General features: G+C 42.4%; 1 protein-coding gene across 8 annotated transcripts in view; it reads left to right on the top strand.

Moving 5' to 3' along the window:
- The window catches only part of RAPH1 (Ras association (RalGDS/AF-6) and pleckstrin homology domains 1), a 170,033-nt gene that overhangs the window by 132,985 nt on the left and 20,846 nt on the right, over positions 1–16,202 (top strand). For all 8 annotated transcript variants that reach the window (XM_024104033.3, XM_008166852.4, XM_024104035.3 and 5 more), the window contains 5 exons: positions 101–260; positions 6,337–6,458; positions 8,459–8,524; positions 9,634–9,777; positions 12,146–12,256. In XM_024104033.3, the coding sequence (XP_023959801.2) occupies positions 101–260; positions 6,337–6,458; positions 8,459–8,524; positions 9,634–9,777; positions 12,146–12,256 (603 nt within the window). The remainder of the gene's footprint in view (positions 1–100; positions 261–6,336; positions 6,459–8,458; positions 8,525–9,633; positions 9,778–12,145; positions 12,257–16,202) is intronic.

Genomic DNA, 16,202 nt, shown 5'->3' with positions numbered 1-16,202 from the left:
AACTCTATATGAGCTAAACTTTATTTTTGTAATTTAGGTTCAATAAGAAATATGTTTGGGAAATTAATCCCTGTTATTTTTCTTCCCCTTCTGGTCACAGCTGGTAATCAGAGTTCACATGTCTGATGATAGCTCCAAAACTATGATGGTGGATGAGAGACAGACAGTAAGACAAGTACTGGACAATCTGATGGACAAATCCCACTGTGGCTACAGTTTAGACTGGTCACTGGTAGAAACCATATCTGAATTACAAATGGGTAAGTAAACATGTTAATAATTTAGATTCCTACTTTTTATCTTAGTATTATCAGTTCACTTAGCACTTGTCCATATGGACTTCATACGAATTTAAATATTATTGATCCATAAAACTATTAGTGTTCATCAGCCTCTGTTGGAATAAATTGTCATCATTTTGATTGTCGGTTATGTTTAGAGTTCTGCAACCATTTCTGACTTTAATACCTTGTACCTGTATTCACTTAAAATCTGTCTCTTTATAGTTAAATGAACTTGTTTTATTTTTAATTGAAACTAATCCAGTGTTGTGTTTGAACTGAATTGTTTGGTAACTCCAATCAAAGTAGCAAACCGTTGTACATTGACCCCTTACTAGGACAACAGGCCTCTAATAGCTGAACTGTCTAGGAGAAGGTTGGACAGTACAGAACACATGTTCTCTCATTCTGTCCCAAACTCTTTGGTGGTTCAAGTGGCCACTGAAAGGAAAAGGAAACACCACACAAAGCCCACTCCTTCAGATAAAGGGGCCAAATGTGTGGACCTACTCATAACAAATATTTTCATCCACCAGTCTGCAATTACCTGGCTTTGTTGTCAAAGTGTGATTGTATCAGTGTCTCTAAAATTTTGTAATTCAGAGACAAGCTCCCTCAGTAGGATAGCAGTCAATTTCAAGTGCTTATCGAGGAGGGTAGATTGGTGGCTAGAACATCCCTACAGGCTGCAGTTGATGCAGCCTCAGGATAATGGCAACTATCGTGATGTGTCAGGAATCCTGACTTGCCTCAGCGAAGTTCAATCCAATGTGAAGGACTTGCCCTTTGACGGAAATAACTTATTTAGCTAAAAGACTGAGCCCTGGTCTACACTACGAGTTTAGGTTGAATTTAGCAGCGTTAGATGGATTTAACCCTGCACCAGTCCACATGACGAAGCCATTTTTGTCGACTTACAGGGCTCTTAAAATCGATTTCTTTACTCCTCCCCAACGAGGGGATTAGCGCTGAAATAGACATAACCGGGTCGAATTTGGGGTAGTGTGGATGCAATTCGACAGTATTGGCCTCCAGGAGCTATCCCAGAGTGCTCCATTGTGACCACTCTGGACAGCACTTTGAACTCAGATACACTAGCCAGGTACACAGGAAAAGCCTGGGGAACTTTTGAATTTCATTTCCTGTTTGGCCAGGGTGGTGAACTCAGCAGCACAAGTGATCATGCAGTCCCCCCCAGAATGTTTCTACGCTCCCTCTATCATTCTCCGTCCCTGAGGTTATCACAGATTAGAAGGCGAAAAAAACGCACTCGCAATGACACGTTTTCTGAGCTCATGCAGTCCTCCCACACTGATAGGGCACAGCATAATGAATGGAGGCATTCAGTGGCAGAGGCCAGGAAAGAATTGCTGTGTTTGCTTAACGGCAAAAGTATCATGCCTCGCTAGCGATCCTGCCCGAGCCAGGTGGCTATGTCACATGCACTCCGCGCTGTGTCACCTTGGGCGGGGGCATGACCGCTTTGTGAGCAGGAAGGCCCTAGATAGACATTGCATTAGGTAGCTTCTGTACAGGGCCAGCTCCAGGCACCAGTGCAGCAAGCAGGTGCTTGGGGCAGCCAACGGAAAGGGGTGGCACGTCCGGGAATTTGGCGGCGGGTTCCTCGGTCCTTCTCGGAGGGAAGGACCTGCTGCTGAATTGCCGCCGAAGAATGAAGCGGCGGCGGTAGAGCTGCTGCCGGAGTGCCGCCGATCGCGGCTTTTTTGTTTTTTCTTTTTCTTCCCGCCTCTCTCCCACCTCCCCCACCCCCCGCTTCGGGCAGCAAAAACGCTGGAGCCAGCCCTGCTTTTGTAGCTAGAGAAAACATTCCTGTGCATTCGGCTAAGTCTGTGGCAAAAGAAGAGAAGCCCTGTACTGTAGGAGTTATCACGTTCACCTAACACACGAAACATCCCCAGTTCGAAACTGGGCAGAAACAGGTCACTGTTCCTTTTTCTGACTCTCCTCCTACATTTTTAGTCTTAGAACAGACCGTGTTCAGGCTGTGAAATTTTACTTTAAATTATATTAATTATGAGTTAAATAATATGGAAGCTCTCTCTAAGTTATAGTCCCAGGTTCCTTACCCCTTTCAGCTGCTCTGATAAATTAACATTTTTGTTAGGGGCAGGGGGAGATTTTCATGAAGCCTTTTATAGGGACTAAATGCTATCTAGGACTCTGAAATAATCTTAACGTGGCCCATAGAGTGCAATCCTTCGTTCTGGATTTGTCATTCCACAAGTTGAACTGCTCCTTACTACTGTCCAGGCTTCATGAGCAAGGGGCAAGCTGGGGTAGGTGCGACCGTGCGGTGCTGCCGGCTGGGAGAGCAGCCTGAGGTAGAAGCCTCCAGCTTGCACTGCCGGTCTGGGGCTCCGTCCACTGGCCCCGCTCAGCCCGCTGCCTGCCTGGGGTTCCGATCATCCAGGCAGGCAGCGGGCTGAGCGGGTCCGGCGGACAGGACCCCGGAAAAAAGGCGTGAAACAATTGTCTGCCGTTGCTTTCGTGGAAGGAGGGTGGGAGGGGGGCCTGACGACATGTACCCAAAACCACCCGTGGCAAAGTTTTTGCCCCATTGGGCATTGGAAGTTTAACCCAGAATTCCAATGGGCAGCGGAGACTGCGGGAACTGTGGGATAGCTACCCACAGTGCACCGCTCTGTAAGTCGATGCTAGCCGCGGTAGTGAGGACGCACTCCGACTTAATGCGCTTAGTGTGGACATATGCAATAGACTGTATAAAATCAAATTCTAAAAAATCGACTTCTATATTGACCTAATTTCGTAGTGTAGACATACCCTGAGTCATCCTGTTCATTGAAAGGCTCAAGGGCAACCCTCTGCTCCCTCGGTGTATATATACACCAGCACTGAAGATGAAGTATCATAAGCAGTTTAGACCAGTACCACAGCCCTTCTACCATCAAAGGTATATGAACCACAGCAGAAGCAGAAGAGGGATTAAACACAATGCTTCTCTTTCCTCCTCCTTGCAACCACAACTGCAGTCAAGAGTACTTTTGATGGGACCTCCGAGGGTTGCAAACCAACTGAGATGCCATCTCTTTCGGCCCCCAACATGCAGTTTTGGTGGGGGCCTAGCCCAGTTTTCCTGTACCTGGTGGGTAACAGACAAATGTCATCAACACCATCTGTTCAGGCTATATTGTAGAGTTCCTCTTCCTCTCCAAAACCACCTTACCCATCCCTTTTTAGGGACCACTCTCACGAGAGGATACTCATTCACGAGGAAAGCTTAGAGAGGGATTTTATTCCAAATATTTCCTCATCCCAAAGAAAAGGGAGGATAGAGACCTCCGGCAAATCAATGTCTTTATCCACAGATTCAGATTCAGGATAGTCACCTTGGCATCGATAATCCCATTCCTAGAGATGACAGGGTCACAGTTCTTGACATGAAGGGTGACTATTTTCATATAGATGTCCATCCCTCTCACAGGAGATTTCTGTGGTTTACTATAGGTCCAAACTGTTATCAAGACAGGGTGCTCCCCGTAAGAATAGCAACATTTACGAAGGTACTTTCATTTGTGGCAGCAAGCTTCTATTGCCACGGCTTGACAGTCTTTCCTTACCTAGATGACTATGGACAGGGAGATCTCGTTAGGTGGTACCACCTCATCTCTAGCATCACTGGGAATCTGTGTGAATGCAGAAAAGTCCATTTTAGTTCCCTCACAGACCATAGAATTTATCGGAGTGACTCTGGATTCTGAGCCAGAGCGTATCTCCCTCCGTATAGATTCCAATCCATGAACAATTTAATCAGTCCTCTCACAAAGAGCCTGCAGATGTTGGTTTGTTCAAACCTTATCATCCTTGGTCAAATGGGATCCTGTACCTACATGACACCTTTTGTGAGACTTTGGCTTTGCTGTCTACAAGCCTGGCTTCAGACGGTGTATGTGCCAAGCAGACACAATATGGACAAGTTAATCCTGCTCCCTGCCTCCCTCCCTTCCTCTCTCCCACCCCCCGCTTCAGAGTGTGGGACTATCTAGCTTGGTGTCAGAGCAGGAACGTGGGGGGAGAGAGAGTTCCCTTCACTCTGTGCCCACCTGAGAAGATAGGTGCCTCCTCCTTAAGATGAGACCCCCATCTGGACAACCACACAACACAAGAAACATGGACTCCTTGTGAATCCAGGAACACACGAGCTCATAAACCTCCTGAACCTGAGAGCTCTCCGAGTAGCATGCAAAGAATTCTTATTGATCATACAATTCCTGCATATTTAGGTAATGTCAGACAACATAAGTGTTCTATGTCAGCAAGCAAGGGGAAGCAAATTCTTATTCCCTTTGCATGGAGGCGAAACTGTAAAACTCGTGTATTCACCACCATATTATTCTAACAGCAGTACACCTCCCTGCTCTGTTACAGTTAGCTGATACCTTCCTCCACTTGGTAGGAGGGCCCACTCTACCAGAGCCCAGGCAGTTTCGGTAGCCTCACTTCATGAAGTGCCACTTGTTGACATCTGTAAAGCAGCAATGTGGAGCTCTGTCCATTCATAAAACATTATCCCTTGTGCTAGCCTCCATAGCTGTACTTTAACTTTGCAACTTTAACTTTGGCCTTTCTTGAGTCTTGACTGGGTAACTTTGCAATCTCAACAGTTTCATATTCTAGATTGTTCAATATAATTTCTTATGGGGGTGTTAGAAGAATCAAAAAACAATAGACACACAAACCTGTTTGCTTAGACAATTTAGCAGTTCACCACCAGAATTCTAAAAAAGAAACCTGCATGCCATTGTGCACAAAGTTGTCAATGGCTCAGAGTTCCTACTGATTTACCTAGAAATCTTTTTGTAAAGGAGGGAAGGCTCTTGTCAGAGAATTCATACTTAATTGTATAGTGAAGGAGACAAGGGCTCGGCAGGGCCTTTTTCACAGAGCCTGTAGTAACAGCAGGGTGAACTAACTGGTATACATTGCTTTTGCCTTATTAATTGTTCATGAACTGAATGTGCAATGAAGTTTAATAAGCTCTTTCAGCTACTAGACTCTGCAGAAGAGCAACTGTTCTCCTGCAAAGTTCCTGAGCTTCCTTATCTCATTTCACTTTAATCAAATGAGGTAGGGCTTGCTAAATTTTCCTGTGATCCTAAATTAGCTATGCACACTTAGAAATTAGAAATTAGAAATTAATGGAGATATCCCATCTCCTAGAACTGGAAGGGACCTTGAAAGGTCATCGAGTCCAGCCCCCTGCCTTCATTAGCAGGACCAAGTACTGATTTTGCCCCAGTTCCCCAGGTGGCCCCCTCAAGGATTGAACTCACAACCCTGGGTTTAGCAGGCCAATGCTCAAACCACTGAGCTATTATATAACCATCTTTCAGTTAGAACATCAAGAGTGTTCTTTCATTTTTATTTTTACATAATTCTTGTTTAAAAAAAGTCACCTGGGTATGTAAGAACTATAAATTTCAAATGAGATGATAAATAGCTGAAAATACAATATTCAGGTCTTCACTGTACTGTGTTTATATTGTAAGTATACAAACATCTAACCCAGGGGTCGGCAACTTGCAGCTCTTTGACTGCCCCCTAGCGGTCATGGGGCTTTTAAAAAAAACAACAAAAAACTGAATTTACTTTATTTGCTTCGTTACACTCTAAAACAGTGATCACCAGCCCGTCAATCACGATAGACTGGTCGATCCTGGAGCCTCTGCCAGGTGATCACAATCTACCAGCCGCTAAAAGTCCAGCAGCGCAGCAGGGCTCAGGCAGGCTGCCTGCATGCCTTGGCCCCATGCCGCTTCCGGAAGCAGCCGACTGCTGGCACATCTCTGCACATCCTTGGGGGGAGGGAGGAGAGGCGGCTCCGTGTGCTGCCCCTTCCCCCAGCACCGTCCTCTCAGCTCCCATTGGCTTCCATTTTAACAAACTGTTAACTATATATCTGTGTTTTTCCTCACATCTTATCCACCTACTGGATCCTGCTTTGAGGTCATGTTACAAAATGTGAGAGAGTAGAATTTTTTTTTTTTTACTTGTTTGCTCTTTCTCGTTTATGCAGAAAGAATCTTCGAGGACCATGAAAATTTAGTTGAAAATCTTCTAAACTGGACCAGAGACAGTCAAAACAAACTTATATTTGTGGAACGTATAGAAAAATATGCACTTTTCAAAAATCCCCAGGTAAGTCTGAAGCTGATTTTTTTCACTTAATTTTAAGCTTATAAATGTCTCTTGGTAGCACCTTTGTCAACATTTTTATATTGATATTTGTATCTGTACAAACACACACAGTAGCTTTGCATTTTAACAGTACCTCCAGAATACACTCTGTGGTCAGCGCAAGATTAGCCCCCTAAATGAAAATCCTTGATGATCTAACCAATCCGTTTTCGAAGTGTGTGAATAGTTTAGTGGAATTAATAGCAGCCCATGTAACCAGTTTGCATGGAATACTCACCAATACTTAGTGCTATTCACATCTAGACAGTCCGGAGGAAAGGGTTTGAGCTTGAGTTGTGACACATATCACTTTGGGGAGACTGGCAATGCCCCCCCCACACCATCTCACGAGGATAGGGTGAGGGGAATTGGATGGATTCTGTGGGATAGACAGCTGCCTACAAGGGAGGGGCAGAGAGATAAGGAGAGCGAATGCCTGAGGAAGCCAGGGTCCGTCTTCATTCAGCTGTTTCCTGATCAAACAACAAAAAGGTCACTGTTCTTTTTCAAAAATTAACTACGGAGGGATGTTAATTAGGGTTTCTTGATTATAAACATTAATGAAAAAAATATGATGTAATGCTAGAGGCCTACAGCACTGAGGGGACAGAGAGGTGAAAATAAAATCAGGAATCGAAACAAAGGACCATTTGAAAAATAAAGAATTAACAAAGGCATGTTTAACATCACCTTGATCACTTGCTTGCTTAACCTCTAGTCTGTATATTGGGTGTATGGATAGGATGACCAGATGTCTTGCTTTTAAAGGGACAGTCCTGTTTTTTGGGACTTTTTCTTGTGTAGGCGCCTATTACCTTGCACCCCCTGTCCGTTTTTTCACAGTTGCTATCTGGTAACCCTATGCATGGATCATGTTCTTAAGTCTGCAAGGTACCTAATACACTAGGCTCTTGGGCTTCACTTTCCAAAAGCGAGTAGTGATATACGGTGCCCCAACTTGAGATACCTTTATAAGGAGCATCTATTTTCAGCGAGAACTGAACATCAGGCCTCTTTCTGTGATCTCCGGCTGAGGCACCCAAAATCTTAGTCACTTTTGAAAGCGTATTCCTCAATACATGAGTGACATCAATACATGTCACTGGCTATTAGTAATAAGAATGGGCCTTCTGTAGATGGAAGTCAGCATGAACGTGTTACTCAGTTAAAAACCTTGGTCTGACCTAATACCATGAATATTGTTTTGCTTCCAGAGAGAGCACGTGAGTATAAAGGGGTCTGGAAGATGCTCACGGTCAGTGTACCAACCCCTTCCAGCTTAGGTGGGGAAGAGTGCAGAATCACTTTACTGGATAAAAGGATTATATCATACTGATGAGACACACACCGTATGGATAAACAATTGCTATTTGGCTTCTTTTTTCAGAAGTTATTGTTTATCATGATTTTCTTTCATAGAAAGTATTAATTATTATTATTTATTATGAAAAACTATAGAGATGGAGTGGAAAAGCGTAGAACAGTCCCATGTCCGCTCCTTCCAGAATATTGAATGATGGGATGGAGTAGTCTACTAAAGGCCCACATTTTTTTCATCTAATTTTTATTCTGGATTTTTAATTTTATCTGTTTATATTACACCAATCAGTGACTGGCTTTATGGCTAACCACGATGGCTGAGAACTGCAGCTTATGATGCTTTTACTTAAGGTAATGTCACATGGACTGGCTAATATTCCTGAAAATACAAAAGAGTTTTTTCCAGCCCTTTAAGATTACAGAATGCAATATTTTAGTTTCTTTTATTCTTTAGCAACCTACCACATGAGTCTCAATTTTGCTCCAAAATCATTTTTTTAAATATTATCTAGCTGTACTAGTGGACCAGACAGGTCTTAGAACAGCTAAACTCTTATCAGCACGAGGAAGTGAAAAAGATAACTTGGTTTGACTTCAAAACTTCAATAGAAGTTTCATCCTTTAATTTTCTTTTGTTATAGAACTACCTGCTGGGGAAAAAAGAAACCTCTGAGATGGCAGACAGAAATAAAGAAGTGCTGCTGGAGGTAAGACAACTAAAACAAAAAGAATTCATAATATGTAAATGAATGTTTAAAATTAGACTTCAATTTATATTTATAAATAGTGTATAAATGATAAATTATTAATGACTTAATAAATGATTAAACGGTTTTTATAGATTGTTAGAGTCCAGTGAGTCAAAAGATTGCTTATAGCCATGGCATTTGACCAGCTATAACCCCACCTTGTGCTATGCTTGTCGTCGTCTTAGCATATGCGCAACATGCTTCATGTGGCACATGACCAGGTTTAATTACCAAATTTGGTCTGCTGGTTAAATCATTGGCTTCCCCAGGCCAGGTACTGACAGTGAGCATGACATGAACACTGAGCCCCCCACCCCAGGCTTGTAATTTTCTGTAGCATATACCAGTCAATTCTGGATTATGATTATAACATCTGTAATGCTTTTATTATCTATTTAATAAACGGAACCTTAATATAAAGTGTGACCTACATTTCCGCTGATAGCACTAATAGCAAAATACACACAAGATGGATCATAGTTGGGCCCACTGACTATTAGTGAGGTTTTTGTGTATGCCTGGGAAATTGTACAGCTGAGGTGTGGGCCCATGTCTTTCAGGTTTGGTTAAAGCCATTGGAGCACTTTTGGGACTATTACTGATAAGCATTGGTTAGGAAACCTTCACACCTGTCAATAAGTAGCACCTTTATTGGCATTCTGTACAGAGGGGAGAACTATTAAATCAGACGCAAAGTTCAAATGGGCACATACTCATAATTACCCTTCATGTTAGAACTGAGTGGAGCAGTCACTAATTATGCTATATACACCTCTACCCTTATATAACGCGACCCGATATAACACGAATTCAGATATAACACGGTAAAGCTGTGCTCCGGGGGGCGGGGCTGTGCATTCTGGCAGATCAAAGCAAATTCGATATAACGCAGTAAGATTTTCTGGCTCCCGAGGACAGTGTTATATCGGGGTAGAGGTGTATATTCTCTAGATGAATAAAGGACTTCAACCCCCAGGCTTCTAAACTCAGTCCAGTTCATCATTTTAAAATATTAATATGTTTTTATATGTTCTCTTTTTTTCTATACTGCCATTGGCTCTCTCTAGGAATGTTTTTGTGGAAGTTCTGTAACTGTGCCAGAAATAGAAGGAGTCCTGTGGCTAAAAGATGATGGCAAGAAGTCTTGGAAGAAGCGTTATTTTCTTTTGCGAGCTTCTGGAATCTACTATGTCCCTAAAGGAAAAGCAAAGGTGTCTTCTTTAGTTTTACTTTTATAAAATATAGCTCTTAAGAGTGATTGTCTAATTTCAACCTGCCGTCTGGTAATGAACGAAAAACTCAAGCAAAATGAACATCCTCTTGATAATTTAAATGTGTATGGGTAGAAGGAGCCTTGAATATTACTTCAGAATTTTGGCTGCACTATGCTCTTGCTTAGATTATCATTACAATCCATCAATTAAAAACATAGCTTTAAAATATAAATGAACAATAATTTATTCAAGAAGGATTTGATGTAAAACAATCTGACCCCCAATTCAAAATTGAGATCACAAGGATCTTCCATTTGGAAGAGCTCAGCATACGTTTGTTCAGAGTAGAATAGTTCTCTTAAAAAGAGTGTGTGTATGTACAGTTCAGGGCAGTTTGATTTCTTTTCTCCTGCCTAATCCCATAGACCTTTTTCACAGATGAAGGACTAAGTGACACTACAAGTTTTAGTGTGTCCCTGACTAATATGTGCCAAGGAAAGTTTGAGTCATTCAGACTACCAAGTATCAGAGGGGTAGCCGTGTTAGTCTGAATCTGTAAAAAGCAACAGAGGGTCCTGTGGCACCTTTGAGACTAACAGAAGTACTGGGAGCATAAGCTTTCGTGGGTAAGAACCTCACTTCTTCAGATGCAAGTCAGACTACCAAATGGCACTGTTTTGAGTAGTTCATATTCAAGGGTTTCTTTTTAGTCTATTTTCAACCATAGTTTCTGGAATCAATGTAGATCATACCTTTTCTGCATGATTTCTACAACTTTGTTTTCTATGTTGACGTCATACTATACTGGAGGAAAAATAGAAAATTGCTGCACTGATTGTTGACTTTGTGACTTCCAGGCTGGTTTACTGCAACTCATTGTACGTGGAAATGGCTGGTCTAAAACACAGCAGCTCACCTCCTAACAGCTGGTCACCAAAAGCAAATAAACCCCAACCCAGTGTTCTGTTCTGATCAGTACATTGGCTCCCCATAGAACTAAGTAAATTTCAAATATTAGTCTTCCTCTTTGAGGCTTTCCATTTCATTAGACAAGCTACATATAAGACACCATGTAAAAAAGGTGTACCTTACAATCAGAAATACTTGAATATGAAATCTTAAAACAGTGAGGTTCTGAATGAATGCTTATATTACCGGCAGCTGCTGAAGAGTTCCCCATGTGACTTTTCCTGTTGACCCTCTGCTCATTTTAAGTTTCAATGGTGGCCTGGAATATAATACTGTCAAAAGAAACAAACAAATAATTTTTGAACTAGTAATGCGCCAAAAATACACGGATTTGAAAAAGCATATCCTAGTTAAAAAAATAAAATCTTATGCAAGGATTTGCTGCATAGACCTATTCCACTTGGCATATTGTTTGTTAGTCTTAATGATTCATTCAACATTTTAATTAACAATACTGTTTTTTAATGTAAATGGAATAAGAAACATCTTAAACATTTTGGAACGTGCTGGCAAGTTGTTTCAGATAACTATAGTATTTTCCTCCATCTGTGATACGTAACTCTTCACTTTTTACACTTCTTATTGGTTAAAATTCAGATACAGGGATTTTGTCCTTGGAAAATTAGCTGATACTGAATTTCAGTAGCACCAATTTCTTGTTTTAGTTCAGTTCTAACTGTTTGTTAATGTAGCTTCTTGGAACTGGTGCATCCACTCGGACTAAAGTGCTTTGCTCTTAGACTGGAACGACAAAGTGGTTGTCTACACCCACAATTCAACTGGCTCATTTTAGTTAGAACTCATAGACTCATAGACTTTAAGGTCAGAAGGGACCATTATGATCATCTGGTCTGACCCCCTGCATGCTGCAGGCCATAAAACTGTCCCTACCCCTTCCCTGGACTCTGCTGTTCAAGTCCCCAATCCTGTTTTTAGTGACTTCAATCGGCAGAGACCCTCCTGCTAGAGATCCCTGCCCCATGCTGCGGAGGAAGGCGAAAAACCTCCAGAGGCTCAGCCAATCTGCCCTGGAGGAAAATTCCTTCCCGACCCCAAATATGGCGATCAGTAAGACCCCGAGCATATAGGCAAGAGTCTCCAGCCTGACCCGTTAGCCGTTATACTATTTACCTACCTGTGCAACTTTACATGTGGGCACATGCTTGCGTTGGCTTAGCTTGCCAACTTGAACCAAAGTAAGAGTGTCCTCACATATAGTTGCCCCCAGTTTAACAAAATTGTAGAAACGTTGCACTGCTAGTTAAATTGGTGCAATTTTGTGTGTAGATCAGGCCTAGGAGTGAAGAGCTGGCAGTGTTTAAATCAAGGTTTTTCATTGTGGCTCTGATTTTCCTTATTAATTTTTTTCATAACTGAATATTTGTATGTTTAATAGGTCTCGCGAGATCTAGTGTGCTTTCTTCAGCTAGATCATGTCAATGTTTACTACGGACAGGACTATCGGAACAAGTACAAAGCACCTACAGATTACTGTTTAGTGCTGAAGGTAACTTGTTATATGTTTTTAAATGTTTTACCAAACAGAGCAAGTATAAAGGTGCTCTAGGAATTTTAAATACATGCTACTTTTGTCTAGAGTCCTCCAACAGCTAGATTCTTCTAACTAGGTTCTAGTTGTGATGAGGTAGGAGGAATTAATACAGAAAGTTAATGGATGCTGAGACAGGCTGTAATGCAGAGCGTGCTTTCCACAATGCTGTAACTAATGGAAAATTAACCAAGAGTTTTCAGTCGGGAATACAACTTTAATTATGAAAAAATTCAGTCTGTTTAAAGATACCACATTTCTAGAAATCCTAGAGCAAGTGATATTCTCATTAAATACGTTGAGAAATACATTTCTATTGTGTGTTATGCTACCTCCTAGTACATGGAACAGAGTGGAATAAAGTGCAACAGTGGCGCAATGCAGAAGGGAGAACTAGCTGCAGAGGTCTTTGCTGTTCCCCACCCCCACGTAGCTGGCTGATTCCTCTCTATAAATGATCTACACGCATACAAAAGGGCCGAGAAGGAGCTTAGAAAGTATTACGTTAAATAATATGTTCCCACTGACAATTGCAAAAAATAAATAAAAATGCTTGAAACAAAAGGTCCCACAGTGTGTTCTCCTCTGTCCCGCACAGAGTGATTACACGGTTACAATGCTGCCAGGAGTCAGGTGGCCAGTGAGGTATCATGCTGCCATGTGTTTGGGGAAAGGGAGAAGCTTTCCAGGATGCTGATAGGCAGGAGGGGACATGGACTGGAGCATTTTGTCCCAAGAATTCCTATTCCTTTTCTTGTTGGGGCTCATTTCATACCCATGGTGATGGCCATATTTACACCTACCCTGGGCCTCTGGGCTAGGAGAGAATGTGCTTAGGCTGTGGCTGTTTCAGAAGCTGCAGTGACATTGATTTTACTCATTTTTATGTAGGAGGGAAACGTCCTTAGAAACCTTCAATAGTATCATAAGCTTTTTCATAGATTAAACTACCTTAAACCTAAAGGGTAAAGTTTGCAATGTATACACCAGCCTAACGTCCTTTTTACAAAAAACTCAAAGATGAGTTATTCATGTGTTCTTTAGGAACACTGCATGCCAGAGAAGGATCTGATTTGAAAAATTCATATAGGGGAATGCAAATGGGAATACGTAGTAAAGGAAACAAATGTGGTTAAAGCAGTTGCCCAATTGCAACATTTTAGTTAAAGCTCTCATCTTAAACCACAGAGTTAATAGCTGAAATGCTGTCAGGTGTCTTTAAGGTGTGCCAGGCTTCCATTCGACTCCCATATTTTTATGTTAGAAATGGTGTTGGCAGTGGTAGACTCAAAATTATTTTGAAACAGTTTTTCACTGTGTGTTCATGGTAAGAAATGTTTCTTCATGAACTTAAAAATGATGCTTGGATGAGGATAATGCAGGGCCAGCGCTTCCACTAGGCGGTCGCCTAGGGCGGCAGGATTTGGGGGACAGCATTTTGCCGTCCTCGGCGGAAATTCGGCGGCGGGGGGTCCTTCCGCTCTGGGTCTTCGGTGGAAATTCGGTGGCGGGTCCTTCACTTGCTCCGGGACCCACCGCCGAAGTGCCCCGAAGATGCGGAGCGGAAGGACCCCTGCCGCCGAATGCTCAGAGGAGCGCTGCCGCCTAGGGCGGCAAAAACTCTAGCGCCACTACTGGGATAATAGGTATTGTTCCCCTTTAACAGGAGTACGGTTACTTGTTTTCTGTCATCGGTCACATCTCACATTTCATTGCATATGCGATGACCAAACAGCAGACATGTCAGTTATTCTAGTGCATGTCCACAAACTTTATGGAAAGATGATATCTTTCCATGAGACACTTTATCATATATTTGTGCACAGTTAGAGGTAAAAATACTTACTTACTTCATATTTGGGTTAAGAAACATTAGTTAAAATCTAACCTGAAAATTCTTTTTCATGTCCTCTTAAGTTATTGGCACATGATTCCTCTGCAGATAATTGAGAGCAATTAAAAGCAGAGATTTAAGTACTTGTGGATATTTATAGATTATTTGATGTAAATTGATTTCCAGAATGTCGAGTATCAAGGCAAGTACAGATTATGCCTACGTTTCCGGTGTGTCATTTCTAAGGTTAAGATTTTGTCACAGATATTCTTGGTAAAGCCATGGACAGGTCACAGGCAATAAACAAAAATTCATGGATGCCCGTGACCTGTCCCTAACTTCCACTAAAAATATCCCTGTCAAAATGGATAGGGAGGCAGGTACAACACCCAAAGCTGCTGGGGCTCCGGGGTCCCCCACTGCTGCAATTTGTGGGATCTCTGGGATCTCCCCCTGCACAGTGGCCAAGCAGCTCTAGGGTCGGCCCCAACTGCCCATGCTGGCAGGGAGCTTCAGGGGGTTCCCTCCACCTGCAGCGAGTGTGAGCCTTTTCCGCCTGCAGGAGCTGGGCTACTGCGAGATCCCCTCACCCCCCTGCACTGGGCGCTCCGGGGGGTCACCCCGCTGCCTGCTGCGGCTGGGAACTTCAGGGTCTCCCTGCTGCGCTGGGGCAGCTGTGGGGCGGGGGTCCCCCACTGCAACTGGGAGCTGCAGGACCCCCCACCAGGGCAGGGGTTGGGAGCTGAGGGGGGGGGCACCTGGGAGATCCAGCCCCAGGGTAGAAAATGTCACGGGGGTCGCTGGAAGTCACAGATTCCCTGACTTCTTTGACCTCAGTGACATAATCATAGCGGTAGTCATTTCCTGTCTACATGATTCAGATGTGGCTCTCATTAAGCTGTTTTCTATAACTTCTTGGCCAGCCAGTGTACCGGGCCAAATCTTACTGGAATAAATTTATTAAAATTGTTTTCTTACCATTCTGAGTGTAAATGGAGCCATAGAAAAAATCTTAACTCAAATTTTAACAGATCAAAAATTTCCCATTAATTTTAGAGAATTGCAGTGAGTTGTTTAAGTAAATGCATGTGATGGGGTTAGCTGGTCTAATTTTTATAGTGTTTTTTGAGGTGTAAGTGAAATATGGTGTTGGTATATCACCAGACAGTTAACATGAGATTTTAAGTAGTGTTGGGCCTTCTCTCACCTACATTCCAGCAGTGTGAAGCAGTGTTTCACAGATTGAAGGTTTATTTATAGCTATTCAATTTTGTGCTACTTACATTCAGGCAGTTTGAAAGAAAAAAACCCAGATTGCACACGTTTTACCAAAGCAGTCAAATCTTGAGCATTAAGATCCAGATTCTGCCCCTCTTACTCATGTGTGAACCTTGCACAAGTAGTTTCAGTGATTTAGAAAAGTACTAGGGGTGGCAGAATCTGCCCTCAAATGTGGGCTGTAGCTTTTGTATGCCATGTTATAACGTTAACGCTTTGATCCTGAAGTTTAGATTTTAGGGAGAACTTCTTTTTAGCTATGGTACAATTTGAGACAGAAAGTTCAGAAATTTTTTTAATCAGCTGTTGGGACAGAGAACTGGAATCAGCACTCAGGGCTCTATTTTTGTGTCTTCTACTAAGTTGCTACATAATCTTGGGCAAGTCATTCAACTTTTCTATGCCTCTATTCTGAGCAGAGCTGTACAGGGGTGTGGGGGTTTTTTTTTGTTTGTTTGTTTTTCTGTACTACACATAGGCTAAAGGAATTGATAGCAAGATTAGTAAAAACTGGAGTGCTTAATGATTCAACAGTAGAATGAGACCAATTGTATGTTCTGCACCTGAAGTGATATATATCTCAGTCTCACATTTCACAAATACTCAAAATGAGACACAAACAACAGTGTTCATTGGACTATATAGTGTGAGTAAGTGTTCTCAAAAGGAGTTAAAAGATCTTGGACTTATGTAAGAGATAACCTTAAAGAAAATGACAGGTTTCAGAGTAGCAGCCGTGTTAGTCTGTATCCGCAAAAAGAACAGGAGTACTTGTGGCACCTTAGAGACTAA

Source organism: Chrysemys picta, chromosome 11, assembly GCF_011386835.1.
Source record: "Chrysemys picta bellii isolate R12L10 chromosome 11, ASM1138683v2, whole genome shotgun sequence".
Classification (NCBI taxonomy): domain Eukaryota; kingdom Metazoa; phylum Chordata; order Testudines; family Emydidae; genus Chrysemys; species Chrysemys picta.
This window is presented reverse-complemented; position numbering and strand designations above follow the sequence as displayed.